The 22,102-nt window shown below is 38.1% G+C and overlaps 1 protein-coding gene and 1 pseudogene across 2 annotated transcripts in view; one reads left to right on the top strand and one right to left on the bottom strand.

Moving 5' to 3' along the window:
- The window catches only part of Rlf (rearranged L-myc fusion), a 99,488-nt gene that overhangs the window by 27,055 nt on the left and 50,331 nt on the right, over positions 1–22,102 (bottom strand). Inside the window, exons 1-2 of one of the 2 annotated variants that reach the window (XM_013519549.1) lie at positions 15,549–15,637; positions 14,814–15,016 (exon numbers count right to left, since the gene is read on the bottom strand). In XM_013519549.1, the coding sequence (XP_013375003.1) occupies positions 14,814–14,975 (162 nt within the window). In that variant the 5' untranslated portion in view covers positions 14,976–15,016; positions 15,549–15,637. Of the gene's footprint in view, positions 1–14,813; positions 15,017–15,548; positions 15,638–22,102 lie in introns of those variants that run through there. The other variant, XM_005395279.2, reaches the window with a different exon arrangement.
- LOC106149691 lies at positions 966–5,446 on the top strand (annotated as a pseudogene).

Below are 22,102 nucleotides of genomic sequence, written 5' to 3'. Positions count from 1 at the left end.
TAGGGATTTTGGCACAGAGTAAACTCAGTCAATAAAGACAAGCCCTCTTTTTAGTAAGCTTCCTGAATAGCTCAAATAGTGACAATTCTTTGGAAAGTGGAGAACACCAAAACAAACTGCCTCTTCACGTAGTTGTTAGCTTGCTGATTTTCACAGCTAGTATAGTTCTGATGCTGTTCTTTCTCAAGGCTACTGCAGAACTAGAGAAAGGAATATGAAGTAGGGCAAGTTATATCACCAAGTATACTGTTCTTAGTGAGATTTGTTCTTCATGATTAAAACACCTTCAGGTTATTGTGAACCTTTATTTTCTTAATCTTATTTACTCTGTAACTTGAAATGCTAGTGACCTACAACTCTCATTTCCAGTGCCCTAAGTCTAATACTGAATGAACACGGTCTGCTGTTCATCTCCCTACGTCCTATTCATCTTTCTATCATATATTTAATAACTGAAGGCATTTCTGTGTTTTTTCTTAAAATCACATGTGAATATAAAATTATCCTAGAATCTAATTTTTCTGGGTATTGTGCTGCATGCCTGTAATCCAGGCACTTGGTTGGCTAAAGCAGGAGGATCACCACTAGTTCAAGATCAGCCTGAGGTACAGAGTAACTGGGACAAAAAAAGGAAGGGAGGGAGGTAAGAAGGGAGGGAAAAGAAAAAAAAGAAAGCAAAGGAAGAAAAAAGAAAAAGAAAGCATAAGACTTCTATGCTGTCACCTGGACCCAGTATGTTTCTTTAAGAAATAAACTGTTGGAACCACGAGTGACAACATAGCCCTGTAATTCCAGCTACTCAGGAGACTGAAGTAGGAGGATCACAAGTTCAAGGCCAACCTGAGCAACTTAGCAAGACCCTGTCTCAAAATAGAAAAGGACTAAGGAGATAGCTCAGTGGTAGAGCTCTTGCCTAGAAGTTATGAAGTCCTTGGTTCAATCTTTAGTACAGGAAGAAAAACAGGATGGAAGGTGGGAAAAGATAAGAAGGGAGGGCAAAAAAGGGAAGGGAAGGGGATAAGAGTGAGGGAAATACAAAGAAAAAGAAAGGATGAGAGTGAGTATGGAAAGGAGGGAAGGAAGGTCAGGGGTATGGGCAAATACCTGTAGTCCTAGCTCCTTGGGAAGCTGAGGCAAGAGGATCACTAAAGCCCAGGAGTTTGGGACTAGCCTGGACAAAACAATGAGATGAAAACCAAAAAGGCAAACAGAAAGGCAGGTAGCCAGGCGGGAAGGGTGAGTCATTAATGCTTCCATTTAAGTCTTAGACTGACTATCTGACAGAAGCCTGAAATGTACTATGGATGCTTGAAAATGATGTGTTGGATTCTCTGCAATGCACTCTCTACTGTAATCACACCTCAGCCAACATACAGCCACATTTAATTCATAAAAGACTAGAAGTGAAACTCAAATGCAGACTAAGTCTTGGGAAGGTTCTCTTTAAAGCCATTTAAAGGAACACCGCTTTAGGCATTTAAACTATTTATTTACTTACTTACTTTTTTATTTATTTATTTTCGTCGTGCTGGAGATTCAACTCAGGGCCTTGTGCACACATGCTAGGCATACATTCTACCACTTGCAACATCTGTAGTCCTCTTAAAAATTTTGAGATGAGGACTTATTCCTGCTAAGTTGCCCACGCTGGCCTTGAATATACAATCTTCTTGCCTTAACCTCTGGAGAAGCTGTGAGTACAGGCATGTGCCACTGTGTCCACAGAGTTAAAAAGACTATATGGACAAGTCCTCAATTTTTTTCACACAGCTTCTCTACCATTAGTGTACTTCTTGAGTAATACCTCATTCTCCCCATATAATCATAAAGTAAAAATAATAAGATTGTACCTTTAAATTATTCCTTATTCAGGATTCATTTTAATTTTGATTCTTACTTAAGATACACTTGGAATTTCTATGCTCTTGTTTACTGTGTCTTCTACTCCCAAACTGGATTCCCACTGGGTCCTGTTTAAATGTATTTGCTGTTTATCATTTATACATAGTGTCTGTGTCAATTCCCAACAGTGTTAGACTGGTGAGTAAATTGGATTTTGTCTTTCCTTTCTCCATCAAGACGTAAATCTCTACTATTGTGTCTATTAACCATATTAGACACTGAACCTGAAATTCATTCAGGTATCAAGAGTGAAAATAGACTTTTTACCTTATGCCAAAACTCTGACAGACTTTTTCACTCATTAAAAAGACAAACTTTATGTTTAAAACATTATCCTGTGATCAAACTAGGGGGGGTAGGGCACCTCTCTACCATGGGCTACATCCCTGGCTCTTTATACGTTAAGATAGAGTATCACAATGGCCTCAAACTTAGGCTCCTCTGCTCCAGCCTCCTGAGTGGTTGGGATTATAGTTATGTGTCACTATGTCAGCTTTCTGAAAAGCCTAACTTTTATACACTGGGGGTTCTAAATTTTGGCTTTCACATGATCCAGTCAATTAATCTTAATTGCATGTGTCTGGCAAACTGTCCCCTGCTGACGTTTCCTATTACACATACCCATTACTGGGATACCCAGAGGTGCAAGCATACAAAGTATTTTTATTCCCAGCTGTTGCTACAGTTAACTCTTCTCTTGAACTTAGCAAAAGGAGAAGGAAAATGTGTACCTATGCTACCTTAAACATATGCTGATGTTAAACTCCAATTAACAAACACCTAGTGACTCATTAGTATTCTTCTACAGCAAATTAAAGATTCTCCTTTTTTTTTTTTTTTTTTTTCTTGTCTTTTTGAGACAGGATCTTGCTATGCAGTTCAGGCTGGACTTGAGCTCACTTTGTAGCCCAGGCTGGCCTTGAACTCGCAACGATCCTCCTGCCTCAGCCTCCCGAGTGCTGGGATTACAGGCATGCGCCACTACGCCTGGCTTAAAGATTCTCTTTAGGGGCTGGGGATTTAGCTCAGCGGCAAAAGCGCCTGCCTGGCAAGCGCAAGGTCATGAGTTCGGTTCCTGGTACCGGAGAAAAACCAAAAAAAAAAAAAGATTCTCTTTAAATCTGCTGTCAACTGTAAAATAAAGCACTGCTTGAGAAGAGTCTACTTATGATACTAGTGTTCCCTTCTAAATAGTTTTATATGTGCTAAAATTTTTTATTATTTGTGCATATTGCACAAAATAAGGGGTTTCATTTAGCCTATTTGTATATACATATAACATGATCATTTCTACCCATGTGCTAAATGTTTTCACATTGGTACATTTAACAAATTAAATCATGATAAAAATATTTTGAACCATATCTGTACATATGTGTAACTACGAATATAATGAGACACCACAGAGAGACCCCTAATTAAAACACAGCTCTAGGGCCAGGGCCTAGGGGTACAGTTCAGCAGTACAGTACTCTTCTATCATACATGAGGCCCTAGGTTCCATTACCAGCATTACCAAGAGTGGGGGAAAAAAGGACATTGCTCATCACTATCTACCAAACAGAAATAAGTGGTACGGTGGAAAGACAACTTCAAGGAGTCAGATGACCTGCATCTTGGTCTGGGATTGAATGCTATAATTAGCTTAATGGGCACAGAGCCTTGGGAACATTACCATCCTGCTTCAGTTCCACTGGTAGAGCATGGAGGACTAAATGATATCACAGAGAGTAGCTGTATTTAGTGGGTATAACAGATTTTAAAACTATGATTCATAGGTAGCAAAGTCAGCAGATATTTTTCTATAAAGGAGCTGGTAAGATATTTTCACTCTTTGCTGAACTAGGGCAACCACTCTGCTCCAACTGCCATATAACCTAGTAAAGTAGTAGGCTAAACCATCAAGGTACGTGTAAGCACATTACGGTGCCAACACGGGGAAACTGCCCAGCGATGCATTTCTTAGAACACAACCCCATCATTAAGTGACACATGACTGAACTTGGGTGGATTTTGGCCTTTCTCCCTCTGCAATACTACTTCCTCAATGTCAAGCAGTATTAAATCACATCTCCTATAACCAACTCCATGCAAACTCAACATATTTATTGAAAGATATTATATAGCTCTAGGAAAAATCCTGTTTCTCTACCTTGTCATTAATAAGCTAAGAAAAATTATGTACAAAACAAAGCTGAATATCCTTCCATGCCTTCGCTGTCCCTCTACCCCTTCTTTGCCAAGCAAGTCAGTAGCAGAGTACACAATTCTCCCAGTCTTGATGCCTCACGTTCTGGAAGTCATCTTTGTATAATATCCTGTATTTTTGCCTTTTGCTCATCATTGATCTAATTATAGCACTCAATCCCAGGCCAAGATGCAGGTCGTCTGTCTGACTCCTTGAAGCTCTCTTTCCACTGTACCACTTATTTCTCTTTGGTAGACAATGATGAGCAAAAATGATAAGCTGCTGCTTTGAGCTGCTCTCAGCAGCGTGAAAGAAGAAGTAGATGTACTTTTATGTGCAACTCCTGGCCAAAAATGAACATTCATCAGAGAATATCTTACTGGAAGAAGTAAATATCTAGTGAAGATGAATTTGAAAAAGAAATAGAAGCTGAATTAAATTCCATCATAAAAACAAGGGAGGGCAAGCTCTCTTCTCTGGGAATAGGGTTTTCCTCGGGAAATGCAACAGTCGGAATTGCTCTGATAAAGTACTAGGAGGATGTACATTTTGATTCTAATTCTGAGGATGCAGACAAAGCAGTAAAGGTAATTAAGAAAAAGAAGAGACGGCACAGGATTCTAACAAATGATGAATTACTATATGATCCTGAAAAAGATAAGAGAGACCAAGCTTAGCGTAACACAGAAAAGAGCATTTCATGATTTTACACTTAAGAGGCCATGTCAGCAACAACAGCCAGTTCCCAAATGACGTTGTCCCGAACTAAACCACCTATATAAACACATTATTCCCTGACTGCCAAAGGTATGAGGCCAATAAAACTCAATATACAACAAGTTTGTGATGAACTGTTCTGCCAACAAAGAAGAGGATCTAAAACACGAAAACACAGAGAAAATGGAAAGAAAAGGCAGAGCTATAAGAATATGAGATTTTCTGGGTGTGGTGGTACATGCCTGTTATCGCAGCACTTGCGAGGCTGAGGCAGAAGGATCTCCGTGAATTCAAGGCCAGCATGGTCTACACAGGGAGTTTCAGGCCAGCCTGAACTCTGATCTACATAACGAGGTCCTCCCCTTCACCCTCCCTCTGCAAAAAAAAAAAAAAAAAAAAAAACCAGGAAGATCTTGCAGAGCAGGCAGAAGTAGAAGAAACCCATCACCCAGTCATGTGCACAGAATGTTCCACTAAAATGGAAGTCTACAAGTCTATGACAAGGGTGATGTCTTTCATTTTTTTTAACACTTTAGTAAGCTGTTCCAAAATAGTGTAGTTGGTGTTTAATTATACAGTACTGTATATAAAGCAAATATATAGCTGAGCTTGGTAGCATATGCCTGTAATGCCAGCACCCAGGAGGCTGAGGCAGGAGGATTATTGCCAGTTCGAGGCCAGCCTGGGCTACAAAGTGAGCTCAAGAGCAGTCTGAACTGCATAATGAGACCCTGTCTTCAAAAAAAGGGGCAAATATATGGACCACTTAATTTCCACCTATTTATATCACTCAGTGACATACAGCTATTATTTGAAAAGCAGTACTTTATGAAAAAGAATGGTTATCAATCTTCATCTTCCCCCCTTTTCTGTTTAGTTTTCCCATGAATACTGGTAAGGCTGATTGTTCATTTCCTTTTTGACGGACATTTGGAAATAGTAGAGCTTTTTATTTATTAAAGGGCTTTAGCATTTTAAAAAATATGAAAAAAAGAATTTTAAAATATGGATACTCTATCTCCACATTTCTACTGAACATAAAGTTACTATCATTTAACTTAGTACTCATCTTCCTATAACTTTTCTGGAAAACAAACCAGGCAATACATGTTCTTCTGTATTTGTCAATGCTTCATACAATGGTAGGATCAAAATGTTTTAAATAAACTAAGGCCCAAAAAAAAAAACAATAAAGGCTGAGAGTTAAAGGAAAAGTTGTTACTGTTACAGGATAAAGAAGAATCAAACCCCAGCTATAATGTTTTTGCTGCTCTGTGTTAAAAGTTGTTATTGTTACAGGATAAGGAAAAGTCAAATCCAAAGTGTAACCTTTTGTTGCTCCTTTTGAATTGTAGCATGCCTCATGATATTGAGATTAACTATTCTCGGGGCTGGGGATTTAGCTCAGCAGCAAAAGCGCCTGCCTGGCAAGCGCAAGGTCGTGAGTTCGGTTCCCAGTACCGGAGAAAAACCAAAAAAAAAAAAAAAAAAAAGAGAGAGATTAACTATTCTCATTCAATTTCCCAAACATGAAATATTGCAGCTGCTAAGTTAGCAGCCTCTCTCTCTCTGACTTACCTGACTAGGCAAATAAATATATTAGCACATTAAGTTTATTCTTAATCCTTTATGAATGCTTTTTAAAATGTGGATGAATTCATAGAAGGCTAAGTGTATATCACAAGGCTTCTCCAAATCCAGATTTTATATATGATTAATCTCCTTGAGTACTTTTCCATAATTCTGTGCCTTAGGCCTAAAAATATTCTTATTCTAGAGCTTTTATTTTCACATTGTTGATTACATGCCAGGAACAGTGTGAAACACTTGATTTTTTCAACTACCATTTTGTAAAATATCTACTTTTGCTCACTTCAAAGGCTGAGGGTTAAAGGAAAAGTTGTTATTGTTACAGGATAAGGAAGAATCAAATCCAAAGTTTAACACTTTTGTGACTCCCTCTCAATTCTTTTGGCGTGCCTCAGATACTGAGATTAGCTATTCTCATTCAGTTTACCAAGGTTGTACCCTACTAAATGACAGTGCCAACACATCAAGTTTATATTCACACATTAATTTCTTGAGACTGAGGTTCCTTCCTTAATCAGCCATCTAGAAGCCAGTCTCTTCTTTTTTAACTTGAACAAATGTGACTATTTAAGTTCCTCTGGGCAAACAAAAGAAATGAGAAATTTTTTTTTTCCCTCCTGAGCAACAAGTCTACTCTACCTATGAATCAGAATTCAGGGAAGAACCAGACAACCTTTTTTTTTGGGTTTTTTTTTCCGGTACCAGGAATCAAACTCCCAACCTCACGCTTGCCAGGCAGGCGCTGTGCTGCTGAGCTAAATCCCCAGCCCCAGAACCAGACAACCTTAACATAAAATTGGTAGTGCCAAAGAGTTGGACCATGTATATGAGATGCATGATTGTGACATTAATGTGTACAAAAGCAAAACAGAAGCAGACCATCCTGGATTTATAAACCTCAGGTCCACTACTTAATGGATATATACTATGGGCCAGTTATAGATCTCTAAACTTCTGTTAATGAAATTTATAGATTATTAGACACAGATTTAAGGCATACAGCATAGGGCTCAGAACAGACAAATGTTCAATAAATGCTTTTTATAATTACTTTTACTTTTTAATGCTTTTTATAATTACTTCTGAGCACAGGGCTCAGAACAGACAAATGTTCAATAAATGCTTTTTATAGTTACTTCGGAAGTAGAAAGTCTGAAAAGACAGGCACTGCTAGCCAGGCATGGTGGTGCACGCCTGTAATCCCAGCCCTCGGGGGCTGAGGCAGGAGAATCATGGCATGACCAGCCTGGGCTACAAAGTGAGCTCAAGGCCAGCCTGAACTGCATAGCAAGACCCAGTCTCTAAAAGACAGAAGAAAAAAACAAAACAACAACAACAACAACAAAAAATGACAGGCACTGCTAAGCACTTTATTCTTCAATTTCTTGATGACCTAAAGGCCCAACAAATTAGATCATGTACCAATGAGGCCATAGGTTACAGCTTCAATTCTCATTTAGGGGAAATGTATTGCTGCTTACTTCACAGCCATCAACTGGCTATTTAATCCCTGAGTGTAAGGCTCTTCTCTAGGGCCACATTCACAAAACAAAGATGACTAATATTCTGTGCCTCCATCTGCACATAATCTGCCTAGATAATCCTCTCAGATTCAAGTAACTACTAAATTTTAAAGTCTAAACTACACTGCTTCTCAGTGAGAGGTTGCCAATCCAACATTCCAAGAAAAAAAAGTTTCTAAACCCCTGGAAAAAATAAGGTAGTTGGAAGAAATGCAAAGGCTGCAAGTGGTCACAAATTCCTACATGGAATCACAAATTCCTACATGGAATCGCAAATTCCTGGAGTTGCTATTTTGGCCGCTGGGAAGCACCTTAAATTTCAAAAAGGAACCTGCCAAAAGTTTCTCACAAAAGGGCGGTAAGGGCTGAGCCATACAGGGTTTTAGCCATCTGAAATAACTGCTGACTCAAGTGTTGATCAGCAATTAATCAATCTATACAGAAATATGTATCATAGCACTCAGCTTCATCTTCATCCACATTTTTATGAATACACAGCATACATACATTTGAAATTAAAATAAAGCTGGGAGAGAAAAATATGAATTATCATATTAGGATTTAAAACTACCTTCAACAATATAATAACCATTGTTAATTTCCTATCATCTTGTTTTAAAATTCTGTATCGTTTTTATTGTTTTTTATTATCTTTAAAATAAAAAGACAAAGCCGGGCGTGGTGGTGCACACCTGTAACCCCAAGACTCAGGAAGCTGAGGCAGGACAATCCTTGAGAGTTCAAGACCAGCCTGGACTACAAAGTGAGCTCAAGACCAGCCTGAACTGCACAGTGAGACCCTGTCTCAGAAAGACAAAAATAAAATAAAATAACAAATTAGCATAAAAAAACATCTTCAAGCAGTATTTTAAAACCTACAAAGCATTAAGTGGGATGTTTCCACTTGATGTTTAGGTTATAACTCGTATAATAAAAGCTAGAAATCTGAGTGCCTATGTAACTAAGCATTCTTTTTGAATAAAAGGATATAGCAGTAAATACTCTAAATCCCTGTCATTACAGAGTTTACAATCCAGTGGGAGGAAACAGAAGAAGTAAATATATCCTTTGGAAATAGTAACATGTGCTACAAAGAAAATACAGCTTGCTAGGAGGACAAAGTGTGATTGAAGGCATTTTAGATAGGTTAGTATATATTCATAACAATGACAGCAAATTTTTGTCGACAATAGGATACAGAACATTATTTTAAATATAGTGATGAAGGCTGCTTTGATAGGATAATATGGAACAGACAACAATACTGAATAGAAGTGAGGCAAAAGAATAAATCACCCACATTACCAGGAGAAGAGTATTCTGGGCAGAGGAAAGAGCAAGTACAAAGTTGTAAGGCAAGAATATGTTTGGTTTGTTCTAAGAACAAAAAGACAAGGGGCTGGGGATTTAGCTCAGCGGCACAGCGCCTGCCTGGCAAGCGCAAGGTCGTGAGTTAGATTCCTGGTACTGGGAAAAAAAAAAAAGAACAAAAAGACAAGGTGGCTGGAGAAGAGTAAGCATGTTTTACAGTCAGAGTCAAAAGAGTAGCCAGGGGCCATGACAGATAAAATAAAAGCTTCTTAATTTACTCTGAGAAAGACTGAAGAATGCTTGATGATTCTGAGCAAAATGGGAGGGCCTGACCTAGGTATGTAAGGGATTATTCTGGCTACTTTTGAATAAAATGTAAAAGCCATGAGGGACCCCCTTTCTCTGAACACCTGCATGCTGGTCTTGAGCATGTCCTGTATTTCCCTCTAACATATACTTCTTGTGTCTTTTTTACTGACTCATCCTGAAAATTCTCTTTCCTCAACAGGAGTCAGCAAACCTGCAAACTAATTTTAAAAGGGTGGATTAATTCCTTATTTCAGCGTCAGAGACTCTTAGACCCAGCCCATGACATTTATCTGGGTGACCACAAAGGGACCTAAAAAGGAACATGGAGGAGACTGCAGAGATCAGCTTTGGTTTGACTATCAAAAGATGATGGTTCTTCCAAAGATGGAACCCAACAGCTCAGTCAGATCCAGGCTTTCTAACTGAAAACAGACCATTAACCTTCTGCACCCCTTAAAAAGAAGGCACTACACTCTGGGGTAAAGTAGGATAAAAAAATAAAACTAGGTAGAAAAAAAAAGAGGAAATTGAGATTTTAAAACTTGTACTTTGAAGAAAATACTGCAGCTTCAGAACACAAGCCCAGTTTATTTATTTTCTCTCTTTCTCTTCCCAAAACGTAGTAAACCTGGGCAACTCTCCTTCAGCTACAAACTGGTCTGCCCACTACTCCCTTTTTACTTACAAATGGTTTCTTTCACTTATAAACAGACCACCCTTTTGGGATTTCTCATATAAACAGGCCGTTACCTCACTGTGGGTGGGCCACCCCCTCCCACACATTGGAGAAGATTAAAACTACAGATTATTGCTATAGATTATTAAGTTCCAAGATTCTAACCACCCAAAATACATTTTTTAAAAATCCCCAGTTCCCACTTTAGTGTGCCTCATTTCTCGGAGCACCCGCACTCTACTCTTTAGAGGGGTGCAGTACTGGGAATCGAACTCAGAACCTCAGGCTTGCCAGGCAGGCGCTGCACCACTGAGCTAAATCCGCAGCCCTCTGCACTCCACTCTTAAATTCATCTTATGTGTACCTCTAATAAATCCTTATGTCTCTTTTAAAAAAAAAAAAAAAAACGTAGAAGCCAAGAGTAAAATGAAGTACACTAGTTCAGAGGCTTCTGTATTCACCTTTGCATCCTCAATGCCTAAATTGTATTTGACATGCCAGACATGTAGCCCATTGGTAGAACATTTATCTAGCATGTGCAAAGCCTTGGGTTCAGTCTACACCACTACAAAAACAAACAAAATTTTAAAAACCCACATTCTAAATAGTACTTGACATATAAACTCTTAGGTACATACCAACAAGGACAACAGTCATTATCCTGTACTGTAACTTCAAAATATTACTGGTTGTACATCAAACTCAGGTTCTTACCCCAGCATAACCTACATTAGTTCTAAAATAATGAATGCATTACTTGATCTGAAACTTTCTCTCATTAATAAAATGGAGCTACCTTACAGTTGTTGTGAAGCCTAAATGCAATAAAAGGCACACAAATGTTAGTACTCCTAACATGTAAGAACTAAAAAGGGGAGAAGAGGGAAAGCTAGTTATGTATTGTCTCCATCACCTCCAAAATGCAGAATATAGTTAGAAGGCAACCACATCATTCCTTCTCTGTCCCCTTGCTCAACAGTGTTCTTGAGATTGAACCTAGGCCTTGCAGATGCTAGACAAGTGCTCTAGCACTGAGCTTTACCTTTATCCCCTTAATTACGTCATTTAAAAGACAGAGCAGGGGGGAAAAAAACTCTAATATCAATGATATCAGCAGCATGTTAAATGTGAGAGTTAGACAAACTGGGCACGGTGGCACAAGCCTGTAATCCAAGCAGCAGAGAAGTTGAGGCAGGAGGATCGCCACAAGTTTCAGACTAGTCGGGGCTATACAGTGAGTTCAAAGCCAGCCTGAACTACCAAGTAAGACCCTGCCTCAAAAACAAAACAAAACAAAACAAAAGTCATACAAGTAAAGATGGTAATGAGGCAGTTAAATATGAGTTGAGTTTAGAGGACTGGGCTGGGGAGAAAACACTGGGGATTCCTACCTTAGTTGTGCAGTGGTTGATACTGTGTTTCAACTTGAAAAGTTTAGAAGTTTAACTCAGCAGGGAGCCAGGGCCCTTAATTTGTAAACATCCTGAGCTTGTGGAAGAGGAAGGCATCAAGATGGTGTGAGTGTAAAGAGCCCCCACCCCAGGGAAGATAGCCTGCAAACAACATAAGAGAGGGAAAGGGGTTTGCTTCTTTCCCCTTTTGCTGTTGTTGCTTTTGCTGCCTTCTGCTGCCTTGGACTGCTGCCCCGTGCCATGCCACCCCTGCCTTACAGCCAGGTGATTATGCACTGAAACCTGGACAAACTGTGAGCTAAATAAACCTTTCCTTCCTTAATTTTGGGCGTTGGGTATTTTGTCTCAGCAACAAGAGAAAAGCAACTAGGACAGATGGCATTAAAAGCCATAAAACTAGATGAGATGATCACGAAAATAAGTATAGGTTAAAAAAGAGATAACTCAATGATGTCACTGGGCATTGTAACACTCAGTTGTGAGAGGGCAAAATAAAACTGAGAAGCAATTAGTGAAATAGCTGCTATAACATCAGGAGTATGGAATCTAAGAAGCCAAGTGAAAAGTTTTGTCAAGACAAAGTTGATAAATTTGGTTTTCTCTGTTTGTTTTTTGGAGATAGGGTTTCCCTATGTAGTTCAGCCTGTCCTTGAATTCATTACATGGTCCAGGATGGCCTTGAACTTGCAGAGATCCTCCTGCCTCCGCCTTCCAAGGGCTGGGATTACAGTGGTGCACCAACATGCCCCTTGAGAAGTTAGATTATTCAACCAAAACTCAACGGTCATGATTGGATAGTGACGTGATAGGCCAGGACAGGTGAATGTCCTAATAGAATGTCTTGAAAGGAGAAAAATGTTAACAGTAAATTCAAACAATTACTTCAAGAAATAATGCTGAGAGGAGATATGCGGCAGCATCTGTAAGGGGAAATAAGGTCTAAAGAAGGCTTGTTTTAAAATGTAAAAAATATAACATAATAAATGCTGATAAAATGATTACGGCACAGTGGAAAACTGATGATACAGAGGAGCAAAGAACAGTACAGTATTATCCTTAAGGGATACAAGAACAGCTGGGATCTGTCACGTAAGGGAAGAGAGTTGGTTTTAGCTAGTGGGGGAGATAATTAACCTCTAGTAACAAAACAGAAGGTAGAGATGCACAAAAGTAGACAGATAAACAGATGTTATACATGGAGTTTATGGAAATTCTCTTCCCAGGGCCTCAACTTCCTTAGAGAAATAGGGAGAGGAAAAGTTCATCGCAAAGTGAGATAAATTTAAAGAAAGAAGAAAACAAACCTGGGTGTGGTGGCACATGCCTATAATCCCAGCACTCTGAAGGCTGAGGCAGGAGGATCCTCTGAAAGTTCAAAGCCAGCCTGGACTACATACACAATGAAACAAAATGGGGGGAAGGGTAGCATATGAAATGGTAATCTAAGAGACTGGGAGAGTGAATGGATCAAAGAAACACAGCATAACTGATTCAAAATGAAATTAATTGGCGGGGCATTGTGGCACATGTCTGTAATCCCAGTACTCAGGAAGCTGAGGAAGAATCACCATGAGTTCTGAGTTTGAGGTCAGCTTGAACTACAAAGCTAGTTTCTGTCTTAAAAAGAGGGTAGTAGTGGTGGTGGAATTAGCTGACGAGATTTTTTTCCAAAGATTGGCCCTGTGGTGAGTAAGCACACACAGTATGCAGAGATTTAGGGATTATCTGAAAGGACACTGTTGGTCAACAAGTACAATTAAGACAGAGACCAAAAGGGAATTTTGAATGTATGCTATGAAGTGACAATGACTGACTATAGAAAAGTATAGTGAGGAAGGAAGAGAACATAATAAGAACAGGAGAGGCACAATGAAAAAGTGACAGGATCAACAGGGTGGTGGGTCTGTATATCAAAGGAACAGGTGGAAAGAGAAAGAAGGATATTTACAGGGAAAATTATTATAAAAACTTAATAATTACTACAGCACAGAACCAGATCCTTGGGATTCCTGTTTAGTAAGAAACTTCAGTGTAGAAAGGAAAATATATGGTTCAGATCTAACTGGTAGGTGAGAAAATTAAAGTTAGATACTGAAATAAAGACTAAGCCTTCCTAAGTTTTTTCTGTTTATTTATTCAAAGCTATTAGCTGGGTGTGGTGACATCTGCCTGCAGTCCAGGCACTCAGAAGCTGAGGAAGAAGGACTGCTCTGGGTTCAAGGCCAGCCTGAACTGCATAGTGAAACCCTGTCTCAAAAAGGCAAAAGAAAAGCCAGGTGTGTGGCACACGCCTATAATCCCAGCACTTGGGAGACTGAGGCAGGAGAATCATTGCAAGTCTGAGACCAGCCTGGGCTACAAAGTGAGCTCAAGGCCAGCCTGAACTGCACAGTGAGACACTGTCTCAAAAAGACAAAATAAAAGGGGCTGGGGATTTAGCTCAGCGGCAAAAGCGCCTGCCTGGCAAGTGCAAGGTAATGAGTTCAGTTCCCGGTACCGGAGGAAAAAAAACAAAACAAACAAACAAACAAACAAACAAGACAAAATAAATAAGTAAATAAATAAAGACCCCCCCCCAAAAAAATTAAAAAATAAAACTACTAGATAAAAACTAATTCCAAATTTTCTGAGGAAAAAATGATTCAGGTTTTCTTTAAGGATGCAACATGAATCATCATAATTTTCTGTAATTACATTTGTTAAATCCTTTCAACTGAACACATAAATATACAAACCTGTGCTTTTTCTGTCCACTAAATCATAGTTCAAAATATATTCATGGTGTTTTAAGAATCCTACACTTGCCTACATACAGAGTTAATTGTTTAAAGTAACTAAACTAAAACGAAGTCTTCTTTTTTTTTTTTGGTTTATACCTTGAATGCTACTGTCAACAATTTCTGCATTTCCCAAAGATAATAAAATTATTACTATAAGAGAAAAAAAAAACTTTCACAGCAAACCATCACCCATATGTGCATGATCTGTATTTTCACTGATTACCTATTTTTCAAACCTACCTATAACTTTATATTCAATATGCTGAACAATACAGTTTTTTAAAGCTGTACTTTCCAGTTGTCTAAAAAAGTGAGTCTTCATCTGCTTGGAAAAGATAAACACAACACCTGTACAAAACAAATTTGCAGCGAGTATGAATGACAACTGTTATTTAATTTACTTACCTCCTTAATAGCATCTTCACTAGGGAGCAGGGAACATAAACATGTGATATAGGCTTGCTGAAAAGATGACACATGTGAAATTTCTTTAGATTCTGTACAGATTTTTGATAAGGCAGTCGCCTGGGGGATGCAGTTAGATTTCAACAAATGTTTTATTCGCATTTGTAGAAAGGAAGGTCCTTCTTGTACAATCAATTTATTGACTAGAAAAGAAAAAATACAAGTTTGATAACATACCACATAACATGTCAGACTTAAGATGAAAGTTTCATATCTTTTTGTTGCTGTTGGCTTGCTTTTAGTTAATAAAAATTTAGTTTAGATAAATGGGAAATTTATTCTGGCCTCAATACTAATCTCATAGAAATGAGAAGAAATTCATTTGCTTATTATTTCCACATTAATAGTTCTACTCTGAACACCAAGGCTTTTAATCAGGTTACCAACATTTTATCAAAATTGATTATCTGACCTCCTTAACTTTCTGATGAGATGAATCAGGAATAGAAAAATGAATTACAAGCATAGGTGCAAAAAAAAAAAAAAAAAAAAAAAAAGAAATGAAGCAAGTAACCTACAAAATAGTCATTATCAATTACTTATGAAGTCCCAAGCTTTAAGTTAAATGTTCATATGTAACTCTCTTATCCTTCACACCACCACCAAGGCAAGTACTACTATTATCCCCAGCTTAAGGTTAGCAAAATTAATATTCAGAGAAGTTAGGTAACTTGCCAAAACTTCCAAAGCCAGTGGTGCTCTTTCCGCTAAACCAGGCATTTCTCAAAGTGTGTTCCACCGATCAAAAGACCTGAGAGATAGTCCTAGAAGAAAAAAGGATTCCTTGGTCAAATCTGAACAGTCCTGCAATAAAGAAAACTGTTCAATTTTATTTAACCCAATCTTTCCTAAACTGATTTGACCAGTGAACCCTTTTATACATATTATTAGTACCTCTGAAAACATACTCCTGGTTGAGTACACACTTTGGAAAATGCTTCTCTGAGCAGTACTGAATAATAAGCACCTGAGCATTAAGTGTACAGTGTGCTCTGGACAAGCTCCCAATTTTTGAATAGAAGGTACTCAACAAGTGTGCGACATCACATAGTATAACTTAAAGAACAGAGGTTGGAATACAATATTGTGTCAAGACAAATGCTGAATGAATAAACTGCCTCAGGTGGCTAACCTAAGAAAGTATTCCTGAGACTTTGAAGTACCTTCTGAATAACCTGAGGAACTAAAATGCAGATTCTGATTCATTAAGTTGGGGTTGGAACCTTAAACTTTTCTAACAAGCTCCCTAATACTTCACTGGCCCGTATATATATGATTCTGGTCACGAAAGAAGTTGGATAAGAACCAAATCAAATTCAGTGGTTAAGTAAGCTGACCTTATGGGTCATCCAGTTCAGTTTGCCACCAGAATTTTTTTTTTGGTCTTTCTGAGGCAGGGTCTCAGTGTGCAGTTCAGGCAGGCCTTGAGCTCACTTTGTAGCCCACGCTAGACTTGAACTCGCAATGGCAATGATGCTCCTGCCTCAGCCTCCCAAGTGCTGGGATTACAGGTGTACACCACCACTCCCAGCTTGCCACCAGAATTATAAAGAGAACTGAATTCGTGAATTGAATTCAGGAACCTCTATCTACATATATAGATAGATAGCTTTATGTACATCTATATTTGACTATATAAAGTTTTTAAAAATTATATTAAAATAGCATAATTTCAAAGGACATACAAAAAGGTATACAGTTAAAAGTTGTCTCCCTTGCACTCTAGCTCCAGTGCCTTACTTCCCTGCTTGAGAAAGAAATGCTTCCAATTTTTTGTTTACCTTTCCAGAAATATTCTGAAAGAACAGGAGATATGTATCTTGTCCCACTTCTGTATCACACAGGTCATCCTATTGTGAGTACACTTCATTATTTTTAACAACTGAACAGTGTCACACTGTATGGATGTACTATAATACATTTCAGCAATTTCCTACTAATTTATTTCGAAGTTGTTTCCAATCTCCAGCAGTCATCAACAATTCTGTCATTTACAGTCTTGTATATACCTCATGTCATATACATAAATATGCTTATGAAACAAAAAAACACCATACAAATTCTTAGCAGAGTACATTGGTGCATGTCTGTAATCCTAGCACTCTGGGAGACTGATACAGAAGGATCACAATTTAGCAAGATTCTTAAGATAGAAAAGTAGAAAAAAAGGTCAGGGTATACAGATCAATTCAAAAGCCCTAAGTTCAATCTCCAGTTTAAAAAAAAAGCCACAAATCTCTAGAAATGGAGTTTCAAAATTTCTAGATTAAAAGGATTTGTTCATTTGTAATATTGACTCATACTGCCAAAATGCTCTCCAGAGCTGTAGTTACATCAATATGTACTCCTACCAACATGTAAGTGTCCATTTCTGAGGCACTTCAGAAAGTTCTGGCTCCAGAGCTCCAATTCAGAGGATTCTGATTAGCAAGTGGAGTATGGATCTTGATTTTAAATTTCATACATTCCAGAATATGTAGTGCCAAGATCAGAGCATGAAAGGAAAACAGATCACATGTAAGTGGCTCTCCATCTTAGTCTGTCATGAAACTCCACAAAAATGAGCTCCCTATTATACCCCTCTCACTTGATTAGCTCTTTTCAGTAAAGGTATTTTCCATAGTTTTACACAAAAATATATTGTAGCATTATTCTTTCTTGCTACTTCTTTTCCTTAAGAAAATCAACTTTATTACTGTGTTCTTGAATTCTTTTTAAACTCTCTCCAATTTATGCCGGGCACGGTGGCACACTCCTGTAATCCCAGCATTTGGGAGGCTAAGACAGGAGGATCACTGTGAGTTCGAGACCAGCCTGGGCTACAAAGTGAGCTCAAGACCAGCCTGAACTGCATAGCAAGACCCTGTCTCAAAAAAGATCCCCCAAAAAACCTCTCTCCAATTTAATTCTTCTGTATTTCCTGTCATATCTGTCTCCCCTAGCTCCTCTTCTACATTAACTTCAGAGGTGCTGCTCTATTTATCTGTCCTACAAACCTGTAAGCAATTATATAAATCCCACAGGCAACAGCACACCTGAAAACAGGCATACTATCCACAGGACCCCACCCCTTGAAGTTCCCACAGTATCTTACTTCTTTCATCATACTTAGTTTGTCCTTAAATATAGTAATAAGGGACTGTAACACAAAGGGTAAGACCTCAGGTTTCAGAATCACCTATCTGAGGTTTTAGCCTGATTTTTGAAAAGTAACTGACCACTTCAGCTCAGATTTCTTCATCTGTAAAAATTTTGGTAATATGCATCTTGCATGGATTAAAGAACCATAAATGAAATACTAGTAATGCCGATAAGACCAGGCTCAGATTGGGAGGCTAAAACAGCAGGATTGCTGCAAGTTTGAGGTCAGGCTGAGCTACAAAGTGAGTTCAAGGCCAATCTGAACTGCCTAGTAAAACCTTATCTCAAAACAAAACAAAAAAAAAGGATCAAGCTCAGAATTAATGTTCAATTAGTACATGGTATTATTTGATATCTCCCTTATTATACTGTCAGCAATTCATAACCAAATATGTCTTGTTTATTGCTCTATTCCCTACATAACTAACCATAATAGCTTGTACATTACAAATATTTAATCAAACTATGTACTTAGCAAGTAAGGAGTTATCCATCTCCAATCAAAAACTTTAACACCTCACTTTTTAACATCACTCTGCCTTAACAATTTTAACTACATGGCTTTGGTAATACATGACTTCTCACCTATTTCATAGATTAAATGAGATACAAAAGCACTAATAAAGTGCCCAACATCATCAGACACTAAAAATCACAGCTATTACTTCTAGAAGATAAACTATTTCACTCAACATGCTATGATTAATTAAAACATTGCTATATCAATTTTTAGCATAAGCTCAATCCTATACTCTGAATACTTAACATAAGCACAATTAAATTTATCTGTTAAAAGGAAATCCAGTGACTGAGGATGTAGCTTAGCGGTAGAGTGCCTAGCATAACAAGACCCTGGGTTTGATCCTGAGTAACATCAAAAAAAATCCACCTATATGTTTCAATATTTAAAATATAATGAAGTATACACTGAGATGTCTCCCATTCATAACCTGTACAGACACACTTTGTTTAATGACCAAGATCCATTCTTGTGACTATATTGTTAAAAGAGAATTGGTCACTAAATGAGGAATTGTATATAGTATGTACAATATTCAGAACAAAGAAATGGTCAAAGGACACTCCAATTTGATGACTTTCCTATTATTTGCGTAACTCTTACATGTAGTATTATAATATGTAACATAAAACCACAGTACTGTACTATACATTAAAATCAGCAAAAATTACAATAAACATGGTGTACTGAACCAAAAAAAAGGCATTAAAACAATGTAAGGAAGATGTACAGAACTGTACATACATACCTAAATAAATAAATGGGTCATAAGTCCACAGGTCTTAAACAGGCAGGTCATTAAATGAGTATCTGTATTTCATTTTTTTCAAACATTTTACTATAAAATTTTAAACAATTCCTATGCCCTCTGCTTCAGTTTGGTTTCCTTTACATAGCTTTGCTTTTTCTAAACTGTTTAAAATTGCAAGTGCCATGACACTTTATCTTGTATATACCTCACCCTACAAAAACAGCAGTTAAAGCTGGACATGAGGCCAGGAATATAGCTCAGTGGCACAGTGCCTGCCTGGCAAGCATGAGGTTGTAAGTTCAATTCCTAGTTTAAAAAAAGGAAAAAAAAAAAAAAAAAAAGGTTGGATGTGGTGGTACTGGGAATCCCAGAACCTGGGAGGCTGACACAGGAGGATTACCTCAAGGCCAGCCTTAACTACATAGTGAGACCTTGTCCCCCGACCACCCCCCAAAAAAGGCAACTGATGTCCAATTAAAAAGCAGGAGGCTCACTATGCCAGCCTGGGCTGCATAAGCAAGTTCAAGGCCAGTCTGGACTACACAGTGATCCTGTCTCAAAACAAACCAACCAACCAAATCAGGTCTTCTGAAGCCAGGCATGATTGTATATGTAATCCCAACACTCAGGAGGCTGAGGCAGGAGGTTGCAAGTTAGAGAACAGCCTGGGTTACAAAGTGAGCTCAAGGCCAGCCTGAACCCCATAGCGAGACCCTGTCTCAAAAAAAGAAAAAAAGAAATTTTCTAAGTCTTTCTGATCTGAAACTAAATTAAGGTCTGGGAGTAGGCAGGTAATACCACTTATACTGCAGTCTTCAGTGTAATCCCTTAGGAATGTGCCTTACGAATAATGGGGTGCTCAACTGACCTTCAGTGAGCAGATAAGATATCACAAGCTACTGGCTGAGTAATGCTTCTCCCCACTTCTTTATGTATTTTAATGTGAAAAAGAATCAATTAATTACTCAACTTCTGAGGTGGGGTGACTTCAGTAAATCAAGGGAAGGTAATCAGAGATCTTTAACTCAACTCCACCCCTTTTGCTCTTGGGCTTGAGACTGCTTGCACACAGGAAAATCTGCCCCATTTAAGACTTATCTAGACTAGGATCTGCCTAATTCTGAGATGCTTCTGAAAGTACAGTCATGGGCTGGAAAACAAAGCTTCACTCAGTGATGCCCTACAGTTGCCTCTGCAGTTCCACAAGATTACAACAGAGTTAAAAATTCTTGCTATTTAGCAACAGCACAACCATCACAACACTGTAGTATAATACATTACTCAAGTGTCTGTAATGATAACGCCAATGTAAACAAACCTACAGCTAGTCTTACCAAAATAAAGCACATAAAATTAGACACAGTACATAATACTTGATAATGATAATAAATGTTACTCTTATGTACTTACTATGCTCTACAGTTAGAATGCCATCCTTCAACTTTTAAAAACAATTTGCAGGGCAAGGGATATACCTCAGTGGAATAAGTGCTTGCCTGGCAAGCACAAGGTCCTGAGTTTGATTCCCAGTACCAAAAAATAATAATAATAATAATTTGCTGTATAACTACCTGTAGGCTGTATCATGCCAAAGACCAACCACACACACTGCACATTTACTATCTCCTAACAGCAAAAATCCAGTTTGAATGACCGTGTAGGCACACTCTGATGTCCATAATAAAGGTGGCTTTTTAGCTTCTGTGTTCCTATATTTACGAAGAGATGCCATTTCTTGAGGACCTCAACACAAATAATAATAGCAATCTCTTTTCTATGCAACAGCTCTTTTTGTTATTCTATTTTTCTTGTCAGTACAATTAGTACAAATGATTAACAGCAGAATGATTGGAAAGTGGGGAAAGGGGAAGTAAAGATGATTCAGATGCTGTATCCATCTATAGAGAGATACACACCAATTCCCCAAGATGAAGGCAATTATTATTTATAGCAAGCATATGCTTTTAAACCAAACAAACAAAAACAAAAACCACTCAGCAGAATCATTACAGAATAGGACAAAGAGAAAATCTAAACATACCTTTATGCCAATCTTTTCACTATACAGAAATGCCCAAACAGCATGTATATGGTCAAACATGGTGAGTAAATTAACTAACTGGAATAATTTAAGTCATAAATACTTAAACCGCTTGTACTAAGACCTAAAGATAAGCCAAAAACTGTTACTGTTCTAAAATTAATTTTTATCCCAGAAATACACTTAAAACAGAATGTAATCCTTTGAACTTTTCACTAATTTGAAGCAAATGAGATTAGAATTGCTGGCTACATCAAACACTTGTATATACATAAAATGGAAGTATCGCCTTAAATCCATAAATTTCCTAGTTTTAAACTGACAGTTTTGCATGTAAGAATTTTCATTCTTTGCATTTCTCTACAAACCCTGAATTCTAATTACTTTATAAGGGTAAAATTTAAAAGTTTTTTTTACAGCCCTCAGCTATGTGAACTAGAACAAAGTATGGACAAAGCTCTACCATACACCTAGGACTACCAAGGAGTATTCGTTTCTAACTCAAATACCTTTTGTTATTGTTGGGGTTTTTTTAAGACAGGGTCTGGCTCGGTAGTTCAGACTGGCCTTGAATTCACTCTGTATCTCACGCTGGTCTTGAAATCCAAGGGATTAGCCTAGCCAGGAGTGGTGGCCCACATGCCTGTAATCCCAGCACTTGGGAGGCTGAGACAGGAGAATTATTGAGAGTTGAGACCAGCCTGGGTTACAAAGTGAGCTCAAGGCCAGCCTGAACTACACAGCAAAACCCTGTCTCAAAAAAAGAAAGAAAAGAA

The sequence above is a fragment of the Chinchilla lanigera genome, unplaced genomic scaffold, assembly GCF_000276665.1.
Source record: "Chinchilla lanigera isolate Chin_1 unplaced genomic scaffold, ChiLan1.0 scaffold00051, whole genome shotgun sequence".
NCBI classification, from domain to species: Eukaryota; Metazoa; Chordata; class Mammalia; order Rodentia; family Chinchillidae; genus Chinchilla; species Chinchilla lanigera.
The sequence above is the reverse complement of the archived record's forward strand: the minus strand, read 5'-3'. Positions and strand labels throughout refer to the sequence as shown.